Source organism: Scylla paramamosain, chromosome 16 (genome assembly GCF_035594125.1).
Source record: "Scylla paramamosain isolate STU-SP2022 chromosome 16, ASM3559412v1, whole genome shotgun sequence".
In the NCBI taxonomy this organism is placed as follows: Eukaryota; Metazoa; Arthropoda; class Malacostraca; order Decapoda; family Portunidae; genus Scylla; species Scylla paramamosain.
The window spans coordinates 10,451,414-10,470,000 of NC_087166.1; the positions used below are offsets into that span (position 1 = coordinate 10,451,414).

Consider the following 18,587-nt stretch of genomic DNA (forward strand, 5'->3'; position numbering starts at 1 on the left):
CTCAGACACAAAACTTTAATGAATATCCAACTGCTGGAAGTACAATTTCTGTAGATTTTGAGCCTATTAAATTGTGTAGCATATGGCAATAATTAGGAATCTCCTGAGATCCATAAGAATCTCAGTAGATCACCTGATGTTTCGGTAGATTTATTATTATTTATTTATTTATTTATTATTATTATTATCCTTCTCAATTATTATTTGGTTTATTTTGGAGGTTATTTATCTTTTTCTTGATTAATTTCGGCTGTGTGTGTGTGTGTGTGTGTGTGTTATCCTATTTTTCATTGCACAGATGGTGATGCAGTGTGTGTGTGTGTGTGTGTGTGTGTGTGTGTGTGTGTGTGTGTGTGTGTGATGGTTAGGAACATGTAGGTTAGGTAAGTTAGGACTAATGTTATTAAGTTGGGTTAGATTATGTTAGGTTAACAAAAGAAAAGAAAACACAGTAAATATAGATTAAAGATATATTTTATTTACTACTCAAAATTATATTTCTAAAAGAATGCCCTGGAGATATGTGTGTGTGTGTGTGTGTGTGTGTGTGTGTGTGTGTGTGTGTGTGTGTGTGTTGTTGTTGTTGTTATTATTATTATTGTTTCTGTCTATTTCTATGATTATACTATATATTTTTCTTTCTTTCTTTCTTTCTTTCTTTCTTTCTTTCTTTTTCTCCCTACCATCCTTTCTTTCTTTTTTATTTACTAATTGAGTTATTAACTTACTGTGTGTGTGTGTGTGTGTGTGTGTGTGTGTGTGTGTGTGTGTGTGTGTGTGTGTGTGTGTGTGTGTGTGTGTTTGCATTGTTTACGCGTGTTTTTTGCATTGTTTGCTTGATTTGTTGACCTACATAGCGTGTGAATATACAATCAGTTGTATATGACTACTGCTTACCTGTATATCTTATTAACTCACCTCTCACCTCTCCCCCTCAGCGCCCATCCCCCATCCATCCATCATCCCACCCACCCTCACCACCCCATCCATCCTACCATCCACTACACACTGACCTATCCATCCACTGCCACAACCACCCACTAATCCATTCACCCATCCATCCACTGTCCACTGACCCAACCTACTCACTCATCCACAACATCCACCCAACCACTTCCTCATCTATCCACAAATCCACTCACCTCCACGAAACCCACCATCCACACCTTATCAACACACCATCCACTCACCCATCCACCTACTCACACACGCAACCACCCTCGCATCCACACACCAAACCACCCACACACCCATCCAAATACCCACTCAACTATCCACTTACGTATATGTGTGTGTGTGTACTGCAGGCAAAGCTACTGGCCATGATGTGTGTGTGTGTGTGTGTGTGTCAGGTCAGTGCTATCCAGACACGTCACGGTGTGCGGGGAGGGCGGGGTAAGCGGAAAACATAAGCTGGAGACTCGTTTGTTGTTGGGTGTCACGGTGAAAGGTTGGAGTCTCAATACTATTACTGGGATTATTTTACTTCAATATTGCGGTTTATTTCCACGTCTGCACTGCGTCTGGGGAGTGGCACGCCTTGTGAGTATTGTATGTTGTATATCTGGTAAGATTTGATAGGTTCTGTAAGTGTCCTTAGGGAATGCGGTACTTTGGTCAGGTTACATTTAACTCACACACACACACACACACACACAGGCAGGGCAGAGGAAAAAGAGTGGCTGATTGGAGTGACACGGGCAGGGAGAAGTAGGAGATGGCAGGAAATGAGGCGGATAAAATTATCTATCTTGTAGCAACGTGCGTGTGTGTCTGTGTGTGTGTGTGTGTTCGTTTGCATTGTTTACATCGTTGTTTGCGTTGTTTGTTTGAAAATTTTTATACCTACATAGCGTGTGAACATACAATTAGCTGTATATGACTACATTTTTTGACAGCTATATACTATTTTATATCAATATTCTTGTTTTACTTATTTACTTATGCAATTATTTTTTTCGATTGTTTTATATATGTCCGATCCTGTATTAAAAAAAACGTAAAAAAAAAAATATATGATAACTTGCTCTTTACTTGAAAAAGAACCATTATACATATATAAAACAGTCTCAGTATCTTGTTTAACTACTTTATGCCAACGGCTCTTTGCCCTGGAACAATACCGATATTATTTTGTAACTTCTCTTGTTACCTTTTAATATTCACCTTGCATGCACAAATTAATTTATGTAACAACAGAAAAATAAGTAAATTACTTTGCACCAGCGCCCCCTCACTCAGACCCAGACCCAGACCGAAACCAAGGTGGTAGGCGAAGAGTTTGTTTACATCAGAGTGTTTCTCGATTCCTGGCCTGAGGCACCTGTCTGTCCCTCCCTGAATGGTGACCTGATCTAGTCTTAACTGTGACCTGACTGGCGTGCTGTGTGACTGCCTCTGGCCTCCTGTGACTTAACCTGACCTGTCTCGTGCCATTGGGCTGCGGCTGCTGCTCTAAGGCTTAGTAAGTAACCTGTCTTCTGGATACATCTTGCTCTTGTTTTTAAATCAGTAATAATATTGCGGAAATTTACTGAATCATGCCAGTCTTTCGTCCATTTTAGCAGGTGAACTCAAGAACTAATCTATTTCTACACAAGCTCGCTAGGTAAATCTTACCAATAGCATCTCTGGTGAATGCCGAACAACTCGGCCCGTTGTTAACTCGGTCTATTGCCAACTCTTTCCATGACCAAGTCGGACCACAGCATAGGAATTCGGCCCATTGCGTATTCAACACAAAGAAGCACCTACTAGAAATTACAATATAAATTTCATCCATTCCCTTGAAACACACAATGGATATTCACTCAGCACAGTGAGCTGCAGTCCACTGCTAAAAGCAGAAGTATAAAAACGTGTGTACTAAAACGTGCAATTACATTGACTAAAAACAACTGGTACATTTAATGAAGTGCACACTGCAACATGGCAGGAACTTGCTCTCAGTGAACTTGTTGCAGACCTCTCACCATTGTTGTGCTCCTCCCAGAGCTTGACAAGTTGACCGTCTTGTTTTGTATTTGATGTGTTGTCTTCTTGGTGCCTTCCCATCTGAGACAAGATGTGCTTGCAAAGTTACGAGTTTGGTCTCATCACTGAGTAATTTTATGAGCAAGTAAAAGCTGAGTTGTCCTTTGTGCACCGTTCTATTCAGCCTGTTATGCCAACCTCCCAAATAACACCAAACTCCTAAATTGTTATTTGTATAGATGCTTCTGCTGAATACACACCACCCACTGGGAGGCCAAATGTCAGAATAGATCCCGGTGTTTTTTATTTAGTTTGGAAGACTTACAAGGACCCGAGAAGAATTTGCTTTTCTGTAAAATCTTATGATGAAGAGTTCTTCAATATGCTCTGCAGGGATGCAAGGCAGTGCCAGGACTTTCCTGAGATATTTATGCTTTCTAGCATCATTTGTATAAGCCTAAATCTTGAATTTCCTGCCACACTGCCTGCCCCCAGTGAAAGCTACATCTTTTGAATTATAACATCTGGCAGGATTTTGGGAATCACATTCCAAATACTTGTCCCAAAATCAATAGTATCTTTTCTTTACCTTCAATTCTCCAGCAAGAGGATCTTTACTCTTTGTGAAAACCTCCGTATAAACAGCAGTGGCACTTGTTTCAAATTCTTATCACTTCTTACAAGTGTATGAATACTAAAAAAGTTGAGTGAAGAGTGAAGGGGCATCAGACTATTTTAAAGGTTGTGTCAGCATACCTGTGTTTGGCCTTGCTTGGTAGAGATAATTGTTCTTCTATTGTGAACAGTAGATATCATCAGCCACCAACAGAATTGTTGTACCACAGGAAATTCTGAGGAATGTGAGCATGACTTATTTCAAAACTTAAGTCAAGGGGTTCAGGAGGTGGAGCGGTCCAGCACTTACAATTTCCTTGTCGGGCAAGTTTCTCTGGTGCAGGTAAGGAAGTCAGAGGCTTGCTAGGATCAGCTTCACTACATAACACCTCATCAACAATGTCTGCTGCTGACCTAAACACATCTACAGCTTTTTTTTTTTACAAGGCCTGAAACCTTACTCATTATTGCCAGGCATGCTTCTGGCAGATGGCAGTGAAGATTGTGATCTCTGACATGATGTTCGGCTGTTTCTTTAACTGTAGCCCCGCAGTTTGTATTCTTATTCCTTACAACACATTGTCAATGCACAGAAATGGTGGTTTTTCTTTTTATTGTGTCTGCATAACCCAGGCTGTCTCCCAGCTTATGCTTTCCTCTCTGAGATCACGATGATACATTTTCATATGTGATGTCTTCATTGCTAGCTGTAGGTCTGGCTGTGGGATCATTGACAGGAGTAGCACTAATCTCTCCAGCATCGACAGACGTCATGGTCTCATCCAAGGGAGTTGCAGTAGGAATCTCAGAAGTCCCACTGCCCCCCATGCTGCATGCATCACACATACAGTTGATGTCCCTCCCCTCTCTCACGGCTGCCCAGTACTCTTCCCTGGCAACACCACTCCCACATGTTCTGTGCTGCCATTGCATGCACATGTCACACAGCAGTGCCTTCTGTTATAAAATTAATTATTGACATTTTACAAGAATAAAAAAATTTTACAAGAATAAAAAAAATCCCTGAATTAAGGGAAATTTCCTCACATCTGAGAACACTGTAAATTTCAACAGTAATATATTTCCTGTTGGTGGCGCACTGTCTTCCTGCACACCAAGCAAAGATCAGCCATGCTGCCCCAGCAGACCCAGTGGTGACTGGTGACTGTGATCTGCATTGTGTGATGTCTGCCAGGAAACTTTTTATTTATTCATACAAGACAGTATCACAAGGTCTGACAGCAAACTAGCTAAATGCCACAGTGTCACAAGGCTTGAAAAGAAAGGTGCTGAAAGTGCCAGTTCATATATATATATATATATATATATATATATATATATATATATATATATATATATATATATATATATATATATATATCAAACTTATAAGTACTATAAAGTTCTGTTGATGGTCTGAGTTGATATTCCAAATGGTGGGAGGCATCGGTAACAGTGAATGGTGTGAGTTGGCAATGGGCTGAGTTGGCTGCACATGTCTCCTTATAATATTCTTTCGTTGTCCTTCCCCAGCCCCAACAAACTTGGGGACCTGGTGGGGAAGTGGGGTATTCAGGTGGAGAACACAACACTGAGCAAAATTTGGCCTTCAAGGAAAGTCTACTGGATTTTTATTTATTTTTTTTTTGGGGGGGGGTGCTGGAGGAGTAAATATGACCAAAATATAGGCTTCTAAACCTAACCTAACTTAGGGGCACCTGCACTCCCTTCAGCCTCCCTAACCTAACATAAGGGAGGTGGGGGTGGCTATGCCCTCATCAGTCCTCCTAACCTTACCTACAAGTAAGAGGGGGCTGTGGTCCCCATAGCCTAACTTAATCTAACCTAACATGGGGTTGTGCCCATCTTGACCCCCGGTAACCTAACATAATAGGGAGGCTACACCCTCCTTGATTCTCCTAACCTAATCTAACATAAGGTGGGGCTATGCTCCCCTGAATGCCCTCCTGACCTAACGTAGCTTAACCTAAGGGGGGACTACACTTCCTCGCCTTCCTGACCTAACCTAACCTGCCTTGAGATCATAAACCAGCCAGGCAAGGTGGCATGTATGCACTATTGCTTCATCCAGTGCCATGGTCAAAGTAGACAAAAAAATCAAGTTAAATTTCTAAAATACCAGAATACCCAAATACACAAGTTTGCCAAATACTCACAATTGCAAAGAACTTGAGGCAGCAGGTGTCTCATGTGGCTGGTTTGGACTGTAGGGGTTGTACAGGGAAGTGGTCTCTGGAAGAAAGACGTGAAAACGCTTGTTGGGTCAGCAGTGACCATGATAAACATTGGCCTTGCAAGGTAGCCCCACAAAGTGCTTCCTTTTGTTAACTTCTTACTGTGTTCTCTTATTTTATATGCTTAGTTTTCATTGCCATATTCAAGAAAGCATTTAGCTTTTTGATAACTTGTTGCTGTGCCTTCTTGCTTCTTGATTTTCATCAGCCCACTGGAACGTTCAGGTTTTTATCAACTTTTTACTGTGCCCTCTTGTTTCAGTTTTTTAGTTTTCACCAGCCCACTGGAGGAAATATTTACTGCTTTTATGATGGTGGAGTGTAATTTGATTTACTGGAAAACACCATTCTTTTTCTTTGAGTAAGACAGACAGGCATGATTCTGTAAATTTACCATTTTACCCTGTACATAAATCTTAATAGACCCTTCATGTTTAGCAAGACAGATACAACACAGCAGTGCAATCAATGTGCTGGATTAATGCCTTTCTTAGTTATTTGGAGAGTTTCTTAGTGGGTAGGAAGCAGCCACTTTGCAATTACAGATTAACTTATTTGGTTATTTCATTGATTTTGGTTACCCAAGTTTGGCTATTGAAATCTCTCTCTGTGTGTGAGAAAGTGTGGTGTTAGCTTTAGGTACTACTACTACTACTACTACTACTACTACTACTACTACTACTACTACTACTACTACTACTTATTCCATCAAAAGTCAGTTTCTTGAGGAAATAGGTGTTCTGATTAGGAAAGCAGTAGAAAAAAAAAGCACATGTACACACACACACACACACACACACACACACACACACACACACACACACACACACACACACACACACACACACACACACACACACACACACACACATAGATATTATGCCTTTGTTAATTTAATGTTCTGTATTTTTTTGTTTATAGTTTAAGAACAATGATTTATTTTAAAACTACCATGTGTCCTAATACTGTTAATTACCAAGCATGGCATGCATAATTTCATATAATGTTAGTCAGAGTGAGACATGAGTTTATTTAATCTTGGTTAGCAATAATAAGTGCCTTCATTCTAACTGCATCATCAAGGCAATATTTTCACCTGCTGTAGGTCATGTCATGGAAGCCAGTTACCCAATTGCTTGATTGAAAGATTAACTCCTACTATTTGTTGCAGTTCCTTTGCCTTAATGCGGAGTCTCTAATTTTGTTGTGTTACTGATCATCCTTCATTAGGACAGACCCATCACAGCCCAGCATGAGTGCAGCCAACATGACAGCCGGAGACAAGTATGTGTGCAGCTTCCTGTCGTCCCCTAGACAGGCTCTGTTGGCAGCAGCTCTGGCCTGGGGGAACCTTTTTCTGCCTTACAGCCTACACTTGTAGTATTCATGTACTCAAGCACAGGTTGTTCTTTCTTGCTTAGATTACACTCAATTAAAAGCTAAATGTAATATTATGAAGTTGCTTCCTTTGTTTTTGTAAAAGCATTCATGTTATGAACAGTGTTCTCATGAGTTCTTAATTAACTAATATAGCTTTGTAAGGTGTTTTGTTACATCACTGAAGGATAGACAGTATATACCTACACCAAGTACTGTAGTGTTGTTATGAATTGTGGTCTGTAAGTAGCTGTAGTGTAGATGTAAACTAGACTTGGAAACTTGGATGTACTAACTCTGTAGCAGTGTTGAGCCATCATCGCTTCAAACATTTACAGTGACGGGAGAGTCAAGGCAAATCAAAATTGAAGAAACCCTTGGTAATCTGCAACAATTACAATATTAATTCAAATATATATATATATATATATATATATATATATATATATATATATATATATATATATATATATATATATATATATATATATATATATATATATATACAGTCTCATTTAATATTTTTCTCACAAGTTCTTACTGATCTCAAAAATATATATGCAGGTTTTATTTACAAGTCCAAAAACAGATATTCACTGTTATTGTTCCTTTAAGGTAAGATGTGGCTAAACAATTTTACATGATCACTACTGAATTATATTATCTTCCATTTTTCTTTTAATTGATTTAATTTCTTTACTTTTTGTCCCATGACATGGTCTAATTCGTAACATGTTGAACCTTGGTAAGATGAATGCAAGTCCAAGTCCTGGGAAGAACTTCTTACAACCAGTTTTTCTTATATTCAGATCAATTTCTCAGTGTTTCCATAATCTTCCAAAATGGGCATAACTTAATTTCCTAGTGTTTCCATAATGTTCCAATATGGGCATAACTCCACACTGTTTACAAATGGCTGCACCTCCTCTTCATGCTGCAGGGGAGCCACTCAAAAACATATGTGATTTTTATGAACTTGCACTTATGTAAAAATAGAAGGAAGTAAAATTAATACCATCATAATTAAACTTTGTGGAGACTCAATTTTTACACAGAAACAACATAGAAGTCTGTCATTGCCTGTGTTGTTGTGGCAGTCTGGGATCACCTTAGTGTTTTCTTTGTTGTTAATCATAGAATTTGAATGAAGAAGGAAATAATAGATGCTGGCATTGAATGTACAGATAATGTAAACTAGATACATGTTTGTGGTAAAATTGAATTACTTGCTTTGTGATGCTACTCTGATTTTGAAATAATACTGACATGATTCTACAGTGATCATTTTATTTATGTACCAGGGACACAGGCCTAGGGCAGCAGGAAGGAAAAAAAAAAGGGGGGTGCCCACTGAGGTGCCAATTTATGAATAAGCTAAATGGATTATCCAAAATTAGAGTTCAAGCCATAGGAAGAAGAAAATCAGTTTAACAGTTTATTAAGAGAAAGATGAGTGCAATGAGGACATTTTAAGAGTCATGCCTATTCATATTTGTACATTACTATCAACTCAAACATCGCAAGATAAGAGAAACTTGTGAGAAATCAAAGTAGAGTAGAGAATTAAAGTGTTTTCCTTTGCAAGAAGCAAAGATGATGATGGCTTCCACTGTTAGTCACGTCACAGAGGCAGTAGACTCACTCCCCCATAATATGACCTGTTTGCATCTCCTGTTGGTGTTCTCTCTGTAGCTCCTCTAAGGCCATGGGAGAGAAGGCCTCGCAGGTGAACCCCATGGAGCAGTACCTGATCCTTGCCAAGCAGGCCAAGGGGGCGGCAGCGGTGCAGCTGGTGAAGCAGGTCCTGGAGGCGCCAGAGGTGTACGTGTTCGGTGAGCTGCTGGACATGCCAAACATTACCAGTGTGAGTGTTGTCCTTGTACCTGTGTGAGTGTGAGTGCTAGATGATGTGTAATGGCTGATTGAATAACTTAGAGGTGTGATGGTTTATTGAATGACTTACAGGTGTGATGGTTTACTGAATGACTTAAAGGTGTGATGGTTTATTGAATAGGTTAGTGAACTGTGATGGTCTTCAGGATGAAATGTTTATAAGATACTTTTTTTTTTTTTCATAGCTTAGCCATATTTGAGTTCAGTTGAATTGCTAAGTATCACCAAATTCATTGTACATTTGTATTGTTCTTTTGAGAAACTGTTTATTATTATTATTGTTATTATTGTTGTTTTATTGTTTTGTTCTTATTGTTGTTGTTGCTACTGGTCTTGCTTTTGTCCTTATTCTTATTTTTAACATCATTATTATCCTTTCATCCTGCAGCTCAAAGGCACCCCACAACATGCGCCTTACTATGAGCTGCTGCAGTTGTTTGCGTATGGCGTGTATGGCGACTACGTGCGGGAGTCTGCCAAGTTCCCCACGCTGACGCCCACCATGCTGACTAAGCTACGGCACCTCACCATTGTCTCCATGGCCACGGGGCAAAAGAGCATCCCCCTGGCCACCCTCGGCACCCAGCTGGGCCTCACCTCCACCAGGGAACTTGAGGACCTCATCATAGAGGCCATGTATACAGGTAGCGGTGTAGAGTTGCTGCAGAGGCTCATAGGCCCAGTGTCTTATCAAGTTTTAACAGGCTGTTATGGAATGTATTAAGATTTTCAGGTATTGCTGCAAATATTCTTAAACATTTCATTACACTATCTTGTCTGGTTTTAAAAGGCTGTTGTAGAATTTATTAGTGTTTTCAGGTAATGGTGTAGAGTGTATTGCTGTAAAGGTTCCTGATATTTCATTGTCAATAATTTATTGAGTTTTAACAACCTGTTGTGGAATTTATTAGGATTTTCAGGTGACAGTGTAAAGAGTGTTGCTGCAAAGATGCTTGTATGTACACTCATCCTTTGTTGTTTAAAGGTGTTAGTAACAGACACAATACTACTACTGCTGCTACTACCACCATTGTATTATGTATCCCCAAATCCCTTCAGACATCATCCATGGCAAACTGGACCAGAAGAACGGTATCCTGGAGTTGGACCACGCCATTGGCCGGGACATCAAGCCAGAGGACCTGCCCAACATTGTGGCCACCCTGCAGGTCAGTGGCATCAGTGGTGTTAGTGGTCCTGCAGGTTTTCTCAAATGTTAGGCTCCTTTCACATGATGCCCCAGGTTACCTCAGTATGAAAGGATCAGGTAACTGCTAACCATGGGAGGTGACTGGTGGCATTGTGTGAAAGGAGCCTCAGTGTTGGGCAAGGGTTAGATGAGTGGCAAAATGGTAATTGCGTTGATGCCAAAGTACTTTGTTTTCTCTTATTCCTTGACTAATACGCTTACTTTTAACTGTACTGCTTCATTTGTACCTCATGCAGTTGTAGTGTTAAAAGTACTTTGATATGTTTTAAATGCTAAAAAAGAACTTGGGTTGAATTAGAAGTACTATGTTTTCTCTAATTCTTTGACTGATACACTTACTTTTAACTGTACTACCCCATTTGTACCTCCTGCAGTCTTGGTGTTAAAAGTGCCATGGTATGTTTCCTTATTCCTTTACCTTTACACTTCTTTATGACTGTACTGCCTCATCTCCATCTCCTGCAGTCATGATGTTAAAAGTGCTATGATATATGCTCTTATCCCTTGACCAACACACTTCCTCTTGACAGCACCACCCAATCCATGCCTGCCATAATCCTGGCATTAAAAGGACAGTATTATACTTACTCTTGACTGTACTGCCCTGTTTGTCCCTCTTACAGTCCTGGTGTGATACCTGTGACACAATGCTCTCCAACATCGACCAGCTCATCACCCGCGCCAACACAGACAAGGAGCGACACCTCAAACACCGCAACTCCCTGGAGACTGAGGTGAGTGGCATTGGCCTTGAACAGCTGTGGGCCAGGGCCAAGGCCAAGACCAGGACTTCTCTGCCGCCTCCCTGACTACCAGCAGGAGAAAGAGTGACATTTGTTCCTCTCCAGCCCAATATAACATGAATAGGGATATGACAACAGTATAAGCCAGTTTTTTCATCGGCTTTCCACTAATTATACTGCTCTGCCTCCCTGACCACCAGCAGGAGAAAGTGACACTTGATCCTCAGCCTGACATAGCATGAATAGGGATATGACAACACTATAAGCCATTTTTTTCATGTTTTCCACTAATTATACTGGAGTGGTGGCCCTCTCAGGCAGATGTGGGCCAGAGCTTCTCCCTGATCACCAGCAGGGAAAGAACAACACTTTCTTCTCCCCCCCCTCATTATATAACATAGATAAGAATGTGACAGAACACCATAAGCTAAGTTTTTCCTGTATTTTCAATGAACTATACTTGAGTGGTGGTCCTCTTATCAGCTATGGACAAGAAACTCCTCCTCCCTGACCACCAACAGGAGTACTGATTAACACTTGCTCCTCTCCAGCCTGACATAACATGAATAGGAATATGACAGAACACTGGATAATAATGCATAAATTAGACAAGTGAGTCAAGATGAAGCAGATCTTTATTTCTTTTAACATTTTGACAGTGAGTCTTTTTTTCTCCCAGGAAGACTCATTGTTGAAGTGTTAGAGAAATAATGATCTGCTTCATCTGTCTTTTTCTCACTGCCACAATCCACTCACAGGATTATAAGCAAACTTTATTATGTGTCTCCATCAATACACATGGAATAGGAACAGAAAACTTATCCATAATGGTACAAAATATGCCCTTTAATAAATATTTAACCTACACTATACAAACACTAGATTATAAACAGATTTTATCATGTGCTTTCACTGACTATACTTTACATATTGAGTAGGAACAGAAAAGTTATCCAGAACAGCTACAGACATGTTTGAATACATTTTTAAGTAGAAGTAAACAAATATTATACTGTTCTCAGTTTACATCACATATTTTCAAGAGATTCAGTTGAAGGATGCTGCCTCAGTCACTGGTCTGTCAGAAACAAATATGTGCTTGTTTGTGTTTTACTTGAGTTTGGTGTGGATTCTTTGTTTGAAATTCAAGACATATTTCATGAAGAGATTGTCACGGTAGATACGTAGATACACCAAGGAAATTGTTTAGGGAATGAATAATGATCAGCAATGGTAAGGAATTGTTGAAGGATTTTATGAATGGTGAATGATGAAATGAAGTGTAGCAATTATGTAAGGATAAACAGGAGACCATGGACTGTAACATCTACATAAATTGAATCTACTGAAATGACATTGCTGTATTGGTCTGTCATATTGTCAATGAAACTATAATAAAAAATGTCAAAATGTATTGGTTGCAGTAATTGGTAACATGAAAAGCATTAGAATCTGTTGAATGGCTTATTTTATTTTATGCACATGTCTTTATTTATGTATCTCATTCAGTATTGTCATCCCATTGTCAGAGACGGGGCAGTGATAAGTGTTTCTTGAGGCCTTTGTGAGAGGCACACTCAGGGAAAATTGTGCTATTGTGATGGCCATTGAGAAAGATCATCATGCCAGTCAGGATTAGATTCATAATAATACTTGCTTTGAGGACAAGTGTGTTAGAGAGAGAGAGAGAGAGAGAGAGAGAGAGAGAGAGAGAGAGAGAGAGAGAGAGAGAGAGAGAGAGAGAGAGAGAGAGAGAGAGAGAGAGAGAGAGAGAGAGAGAGAGAGAGTGAGTATATATTTCACTGGGACTTTTGACACACACACACACACACACACACACACACACACACACACACACACACACACACACACACACACACACACACACACACACACACACACACACACACAAAGGCACCATGAGGCAAGAAATAAACATGTCACTCAGGCTCAAGGCTCTACAACCTCCCAATAGAGACTGATCTTTGCAGCCAAACCACCAGGGAGACAAGAATCTTGAGTGGCATAATCCTCTTGGTCTCCCTCACTGCCACTAGACCATACAGGTGTCAGGGGGAGTGAGACATTGCCAGCAGTGTGCCAAGACTTAACACAACACACACTCCTGGACTCTAACATGAACACAGACACTGAACCTAATGACTGGGAGAATAAAAATTGGAAGATAATTGGAAAGAGACTAATTGTAAGACTGAACTACACTTAGAGATGGTGTGTGAAGGAGGGAGAAGGATGAACATCTGGGAAGAGGTTGTCTGTGAATAAAAAAATGAGAAGATAGTTGGAAGACCAAACTAGACCTGGAGATGTCCAGAGGAAGAAGGATAAATATCAGGGAAGATATTAATGAGAACTGGAAAAAAGTAAGGGAAGAATATACAAGCCCACTCCCTCACTTTTTCAAACTAGAGGAAAAACAGGACAAATATAATAGAGATAGAACCACATGAATAACTGATGAATAAACTGGAAATAAGAAAACACACACACACCCACATACTCATCAACTTAACTAAATAAAAACTGGACAGATATATGGAGATAGAACCATATCAACCTAACCAACACCCAGTACAAGTAAACTGTAACTGGAAAGAACACAGCCACTCACTCACTCCCCAGTAGCAGTGAGGTGACAGTACATTCCTCTCCCCCAGGTGCTGAACATCAAGGCATCACTCAAGACGCAGGCGCAGGAGGGGGATGAGGCACTGGTTTCCGATTCCCGAGACCACGACAAGAAGCGTCCCGTTAAGAAGGGCATTCGAGCCTCCTCCACTAAGTTCTGGCCAAAGAGTTCCTAGTGGGGGCTTCCTGCTAGCACCTCTCACTCTCCTCCCAGCACCCTCCAGCCCTGCCTTGACACCTTCCCCTTCCATGCTCTTGTGTATTTATCCGATCAGTGTGTTAGTTGACGTATTTTCCTCTTATCTTTTTATTAATTTTTCTTCCCTGTTCATGAAAGAAAAGCAGGAAGAATGGAGTGATGGGTGGATTATATAGTAATTACAAGTTTCTAATTGTATCTACCTATGAAGAATAATGATAGGAGTTAATGTCTTATGAGGTCATTTATATGTGGAAACTTAAATTGTGTGGATCACCCTGTGTGGATTACTGGCCTGGTATATAGAGAGATGGACAAATCTAGTTGTCTATATAACAGAATGTAAAGAAATTGAATACTAATTATGGCAGCATCACTAAACTGGACCTCTCATTTTCATGGGGAGTTGATTAGAAAGGGTACAATATTTGTGGACTCAGCCTTGAAAAGTGCTCCAGCACGTGTCAACTTTCCAGATACCTCTTCCTGTTCCTGCTCCATGTGTAAAGTATTCTTAGTGCAAGACTCGCATTAAAGTTTGCCTACAGTGGAGTGTGGTGTTATTGCCCTGGTGGTGTGGTGTGGTGTGGTGTGAGAAATTTTGCTGCCCAGGACATGATTTTGTGTTATATCTTGCCTCTGATATATGATGGGTATAGGAAATCCTCAGAGTAAGTTTTTTTTTTTTTTTTATCAGATTTATGAGTATTTTACTTTCTTACACACTTTCATTATACACTTAAAATTCTTTGATACATGATGTTTACACAAGTAATTTTTTTTCTTTTTCAGATTTATGTGCATTTTTTGTCTGAAATTCAACTTTTTTTATATCTTCATTACATACTAATGTAAAAAAGGTCACCAAATATTCTGAATTTAATTATTTTACTTTTATTTATTTCATTTATTTGCTATATGTTTTGTACTAACAAGCTGACAACCATCTCCAGTTGTAATAAAACTTCTCAGCATGCTGCACCATTGTCCATATGGTTAGGTAACCAGTGGACAATGGACAGAATCAGGCTGAGAATTCCAGAGTTTACCAGTGAAAGATATGAAGTGAATAGGCAAAATAAGGTTTATATGACTCATATTCTTTTTGTTCTGTGTCATGTCATGTTAGACTTGTCAGATGGTGAATATTACAATGTGTGTGTGTGTGTATGTATGTAAAGTAAATATTTATCACTATTACTGGATACATATGTACAGAGTTTGCATTCTTAAGTGAAATGTATATCAACTGTGTGTGTGTGTGTGTGTGTTTGTTTGTGTGTGTGTGTGTGTGTGTGTGTGTGTGTGTGTGTGTGTGTGTGTGTGTGTGTGTGTGTGTGCACACGCGCACGAGTGCCTCTCTGTCTCAAATGGAGCTGCATGCATAAGTTTTCCTGCCTTGTATCACTTCCAGCATGTCTCACTAGCATGAATTAAAGGGGATCCTCTGCACCACATTGCCTTGCCCTGAGTCATGAGTAAAGAATATGTTGGGTAATGTGTACAGAGAGACCAGAGCAAGTGTGTATTTCTTTTGGCATCATTAAAGAAGTTGAAGCATTATATGTATTAGGTGATAAGAGAAAGAATTGATCCGGAAACATTAAGCCCAAGTTTCTGAACCTACCTGAATTTAACTTTTAGCAGGCTCTAGTGGAAGGTATTGAGAGTGTTCATGACTAGCAGAAGTAATTGGGAGTTTTAAGTGTTTACATGACTCTAATGGAAGTTATTGGGAGTTTCAAGAGTGTTTTCATAGCTAGTGGAAGTTATTGGGAGTTTTAAGAGTGTTTTCATGATTCTAATGGAAGTTTAACAAGAATCTTGCATTATTTATGGTCTTTTCATGATTCTAGTGAAAGTTTAACAAGAATCTTGCATTATTTATGGGAAAGATACTCATGAGAACATAATTTTTCATCACTGTGGCCTTGGAAAAATTAAAATAAAACATGTGAGAATTCAAAGTGTTTCAGTATACTGCTATGTTGAAATTAACTCTTCTTTCTTCCCCCACCCAATAAAAAAAGGGAGTAGAATAATATAATAATAATAATAATAATATTAATAATAATAATAATAATAATAATAATAATAATAATAATAATAAATTAATAAATAAGATAAAGAAATCAATAAATAAAAGGTGGGCAACAAATTATACTACTATATTGATTATTAACATAATTTCCCATATTAATATTATCAAACAATTCTACACCAATCTCGTTCTCTTCTCCCACAGCTAATGAGAGGAGGGGCTGCACTGAGGCCACTTGGGGAGCGTCACACTGGGCTGGGTCACGTCCCCAAGGTGGTGCCCTGAACATGCACCCTTTGAGAGCCCCGTGCGTGAAGGTCATCACCACCACTGCTACTATTATTGCAGGAGAATGGTAAAGTGTTAATTTGTGTCCTTGTTGAGTTTTTTATTTATTTTTTTTAGCAATCTATCCATTTATCCATGTAATTATTAATTTATCCGTCTGCATGTCCACCTTTATATCTGTATCTATCTATCTATCTATCTATCTATCTATCTATTATTATTATTATTTTTATTATTATTATTATCATTACTATTATTATAAAAGACATAAAGAACAATAAGGACAGGATGAAGTGAGTGTCTTGTATCTATATCTTAAATACTAAAAATGCGAGTATGTTTACCAGGCTCAGCAAAAGTTCCTGGCAGTGTAAGGGTTAATATTTCATATAGTTTTCTTTGGTTTAAATAAAAGAAGAAACTTAGATTAGGAGAGGAATGCAATCACGTCAGATGAAAACTCAAGTGGTGCGTGGAAGTAGACAAGACCATTAATATACTCGACTATCCTGCTGCCTGGCCCTTGACGTGTGTTCATAACGCATAAGGAAATATTTACCTAGGAGAATCGTGGCTAATCACGCATAAGTTTTGATGTTGGAAGGGGGATTGACAATGAAAATATTTAGAACAGCGGCCAGTATGAACGATAATTTTTGATGTTGAAAGAAGGGGTAAGTAAAGTATCTGAGAGAAAACATTTACTTAAAAGAACAAGGCCAATATGCATTATAACCTTTGAAGTTGGAAGAGGGGCTAAAAAATGGACTGCCACGTGTAGGCCTCACGGCTTATTGCACCTTTTATTTTCTTGCGTTCTCATGTTTTAAAAGTTTCGAAGACTGTGCATTCCCCACCTCATAAGAAAAGATTTAAAACCAAGTACATAATAACTTTTGACGGAGAGGAGTAGACAGGAAGTTTTCTGAAGCAGTGCAGGCGTTGGTTTGTGGCTATGGTTACGATTTGTGTGTGTGTGTGTGTGTGTGTGTTCCCTCATTTCCATCTTGAAAGGGTAGCACATTGCAGGGCGGGGCTGGAGAACACAACACTGGTCATCTTACGGTATTTGCTCAGCCGGGAAGGGCAAGCATGTGTATGCTAATGTAGTGTTGGTATGGGGTGTGAACGTGACTGAAGGGAGGAGACGTGTGAAAGAGAGAGGAAGGGAGAGGCATGTAGACACCACAGCTGACTTACTATTTATCACAACAGCTTATTTAGTCCACGCATGTGCTCGTATCGCGTAATACTTTTCGTACACGTGTGCGCGCGCGCGCGTAATATACGTATAGTTTTTCTGTGAGTGAGTGGTATGTTGCCTCATCTCACGGTCCCCTGAAGGCCGGCGGTAGAGCGCGACACGGGGAAGAAAAGGTGATAATGGAGGCGGTGGTCTTAAGCCTTGGTCACAGTAACGCTCACTACAGCCTCTGACTGCCGTGGTGAAGGTGCATGAGTGTTCTTACCCATAAAATGACGTGAGGTTGTGTAACGTTTAATGTTTACAGTAAAGCCACATGTGTTATGGACATGTGGTAAGACTTGGGGAGTTTGTGAGGGTTTGTGTTGTTCCAGGCACGTGACAATATGTGCGTGTAGACAACTAAGGGGAGAAAGAAGGGAGGATGGATATAAGAGAGGGAGGGAAAAGCAAAAGGCACGCAGTAACTTCTTAAACACTACCCTTGTGTAATCACAGAAGCTTGACAAGGATTTTTTGCATACACTTTAATCATCAAACATGCTCAGTACCCTTGTGTGTATCTGTGTGTGTGTGTGTGTGTGTGTTTGAGTGTGTGTGAGTGTGTAGGAACTAACTTAACCACAAATGAAACTACTAATATTTCAATTTATATTCGTTTTCTCATACATGTCATAAAGGACTGACTGGTGACGTGGTTGTGGGTAAAGGGTGACTGTATCCTCTCTCTCTCTCTCTCTCTCTCTCTCTCTCTGGTGCTCACGTGTCCTTCACCATCACTCCTATTTTTTCACCGTACAGTCACCGAACCCTCATGCTGGTGGCTAAGAAAAGGAGCACTGAGGCGGGCCGTGTTACTGGCGGCATGACCAACTCAAGGTCATGCGTCGTTTAGCACCACCCTGAGACGCCATGGGGCCGCAGGAATGAGTGGTTATCACGCTTGCCTCACCACCACTAGGTCTCTCTTCGAATCCCGTGAAAAGTGAACCTCATTTCTGTACTTCCAGAGATAGAGAGGCGTAGTTTATGCATTCTTTCCCACTCCAATACTTTACTCGTTCTTAGGGACTGACGCGTATTCAGAATCGTTTGCTCTCGCACCACGACTATTCTTAAAGGCCACAAGGATGATTAGCC

At 39.9% G+C, this 18,587-nt stretch overlaps 1 protein-coding gene across 5 annotated transcripts; it reads left to right on the top strand.

Annotated features, from left to right (window-relative positions):
• Positions 1-1,523: 1,523 nt before the first annotated feature.
• LOC135108005 (COP9 signalosome complex subunit 7b-like) lies at positions 1,524-14,464 on the top strand. Of its 5 annotated transcripts, none has more exons than XM_064018519.1 (7): positions 1,524-1,542; positions 7,074-7,127; positions 8,913-9,084; positions 9,502-9,757; positions 10,173-10,282; positions 10,947-11,057; positions 13,745-14,464. In XM_064018519.1, the coding sequence occupies exons 2-7, from the start codon at positions 7,096-7,098 to the stop codon at positions 13,889-13,891; spliced, it is 828 nt and encodes a 275-aa protein (XP_063874589.1). In that variant the 5' UTR covers positions 1,524-1,542; positions 7,074-7,095; the 3' UTR covers positions 13,892-14,464. The 5 variants fall into 5 exon arrangements, with proteins under 5 accessions (XP_063874589.1, XP_063874588.1, XP_063874587.1 ...); XM_064018518.1 differs by lacking the exon at positions 1,524-1,542 and adding an exon at positions 2,227-2,464 and having other exon boundaries at positions 7,015-7,127; XM_064018517.1 differs by lacking the exon at positions 1,524-1,542 and adding an exon at positions 2,227-2,464.
• Positions 14,465-18,587: the final 4,123 nt, after the last annotated feature.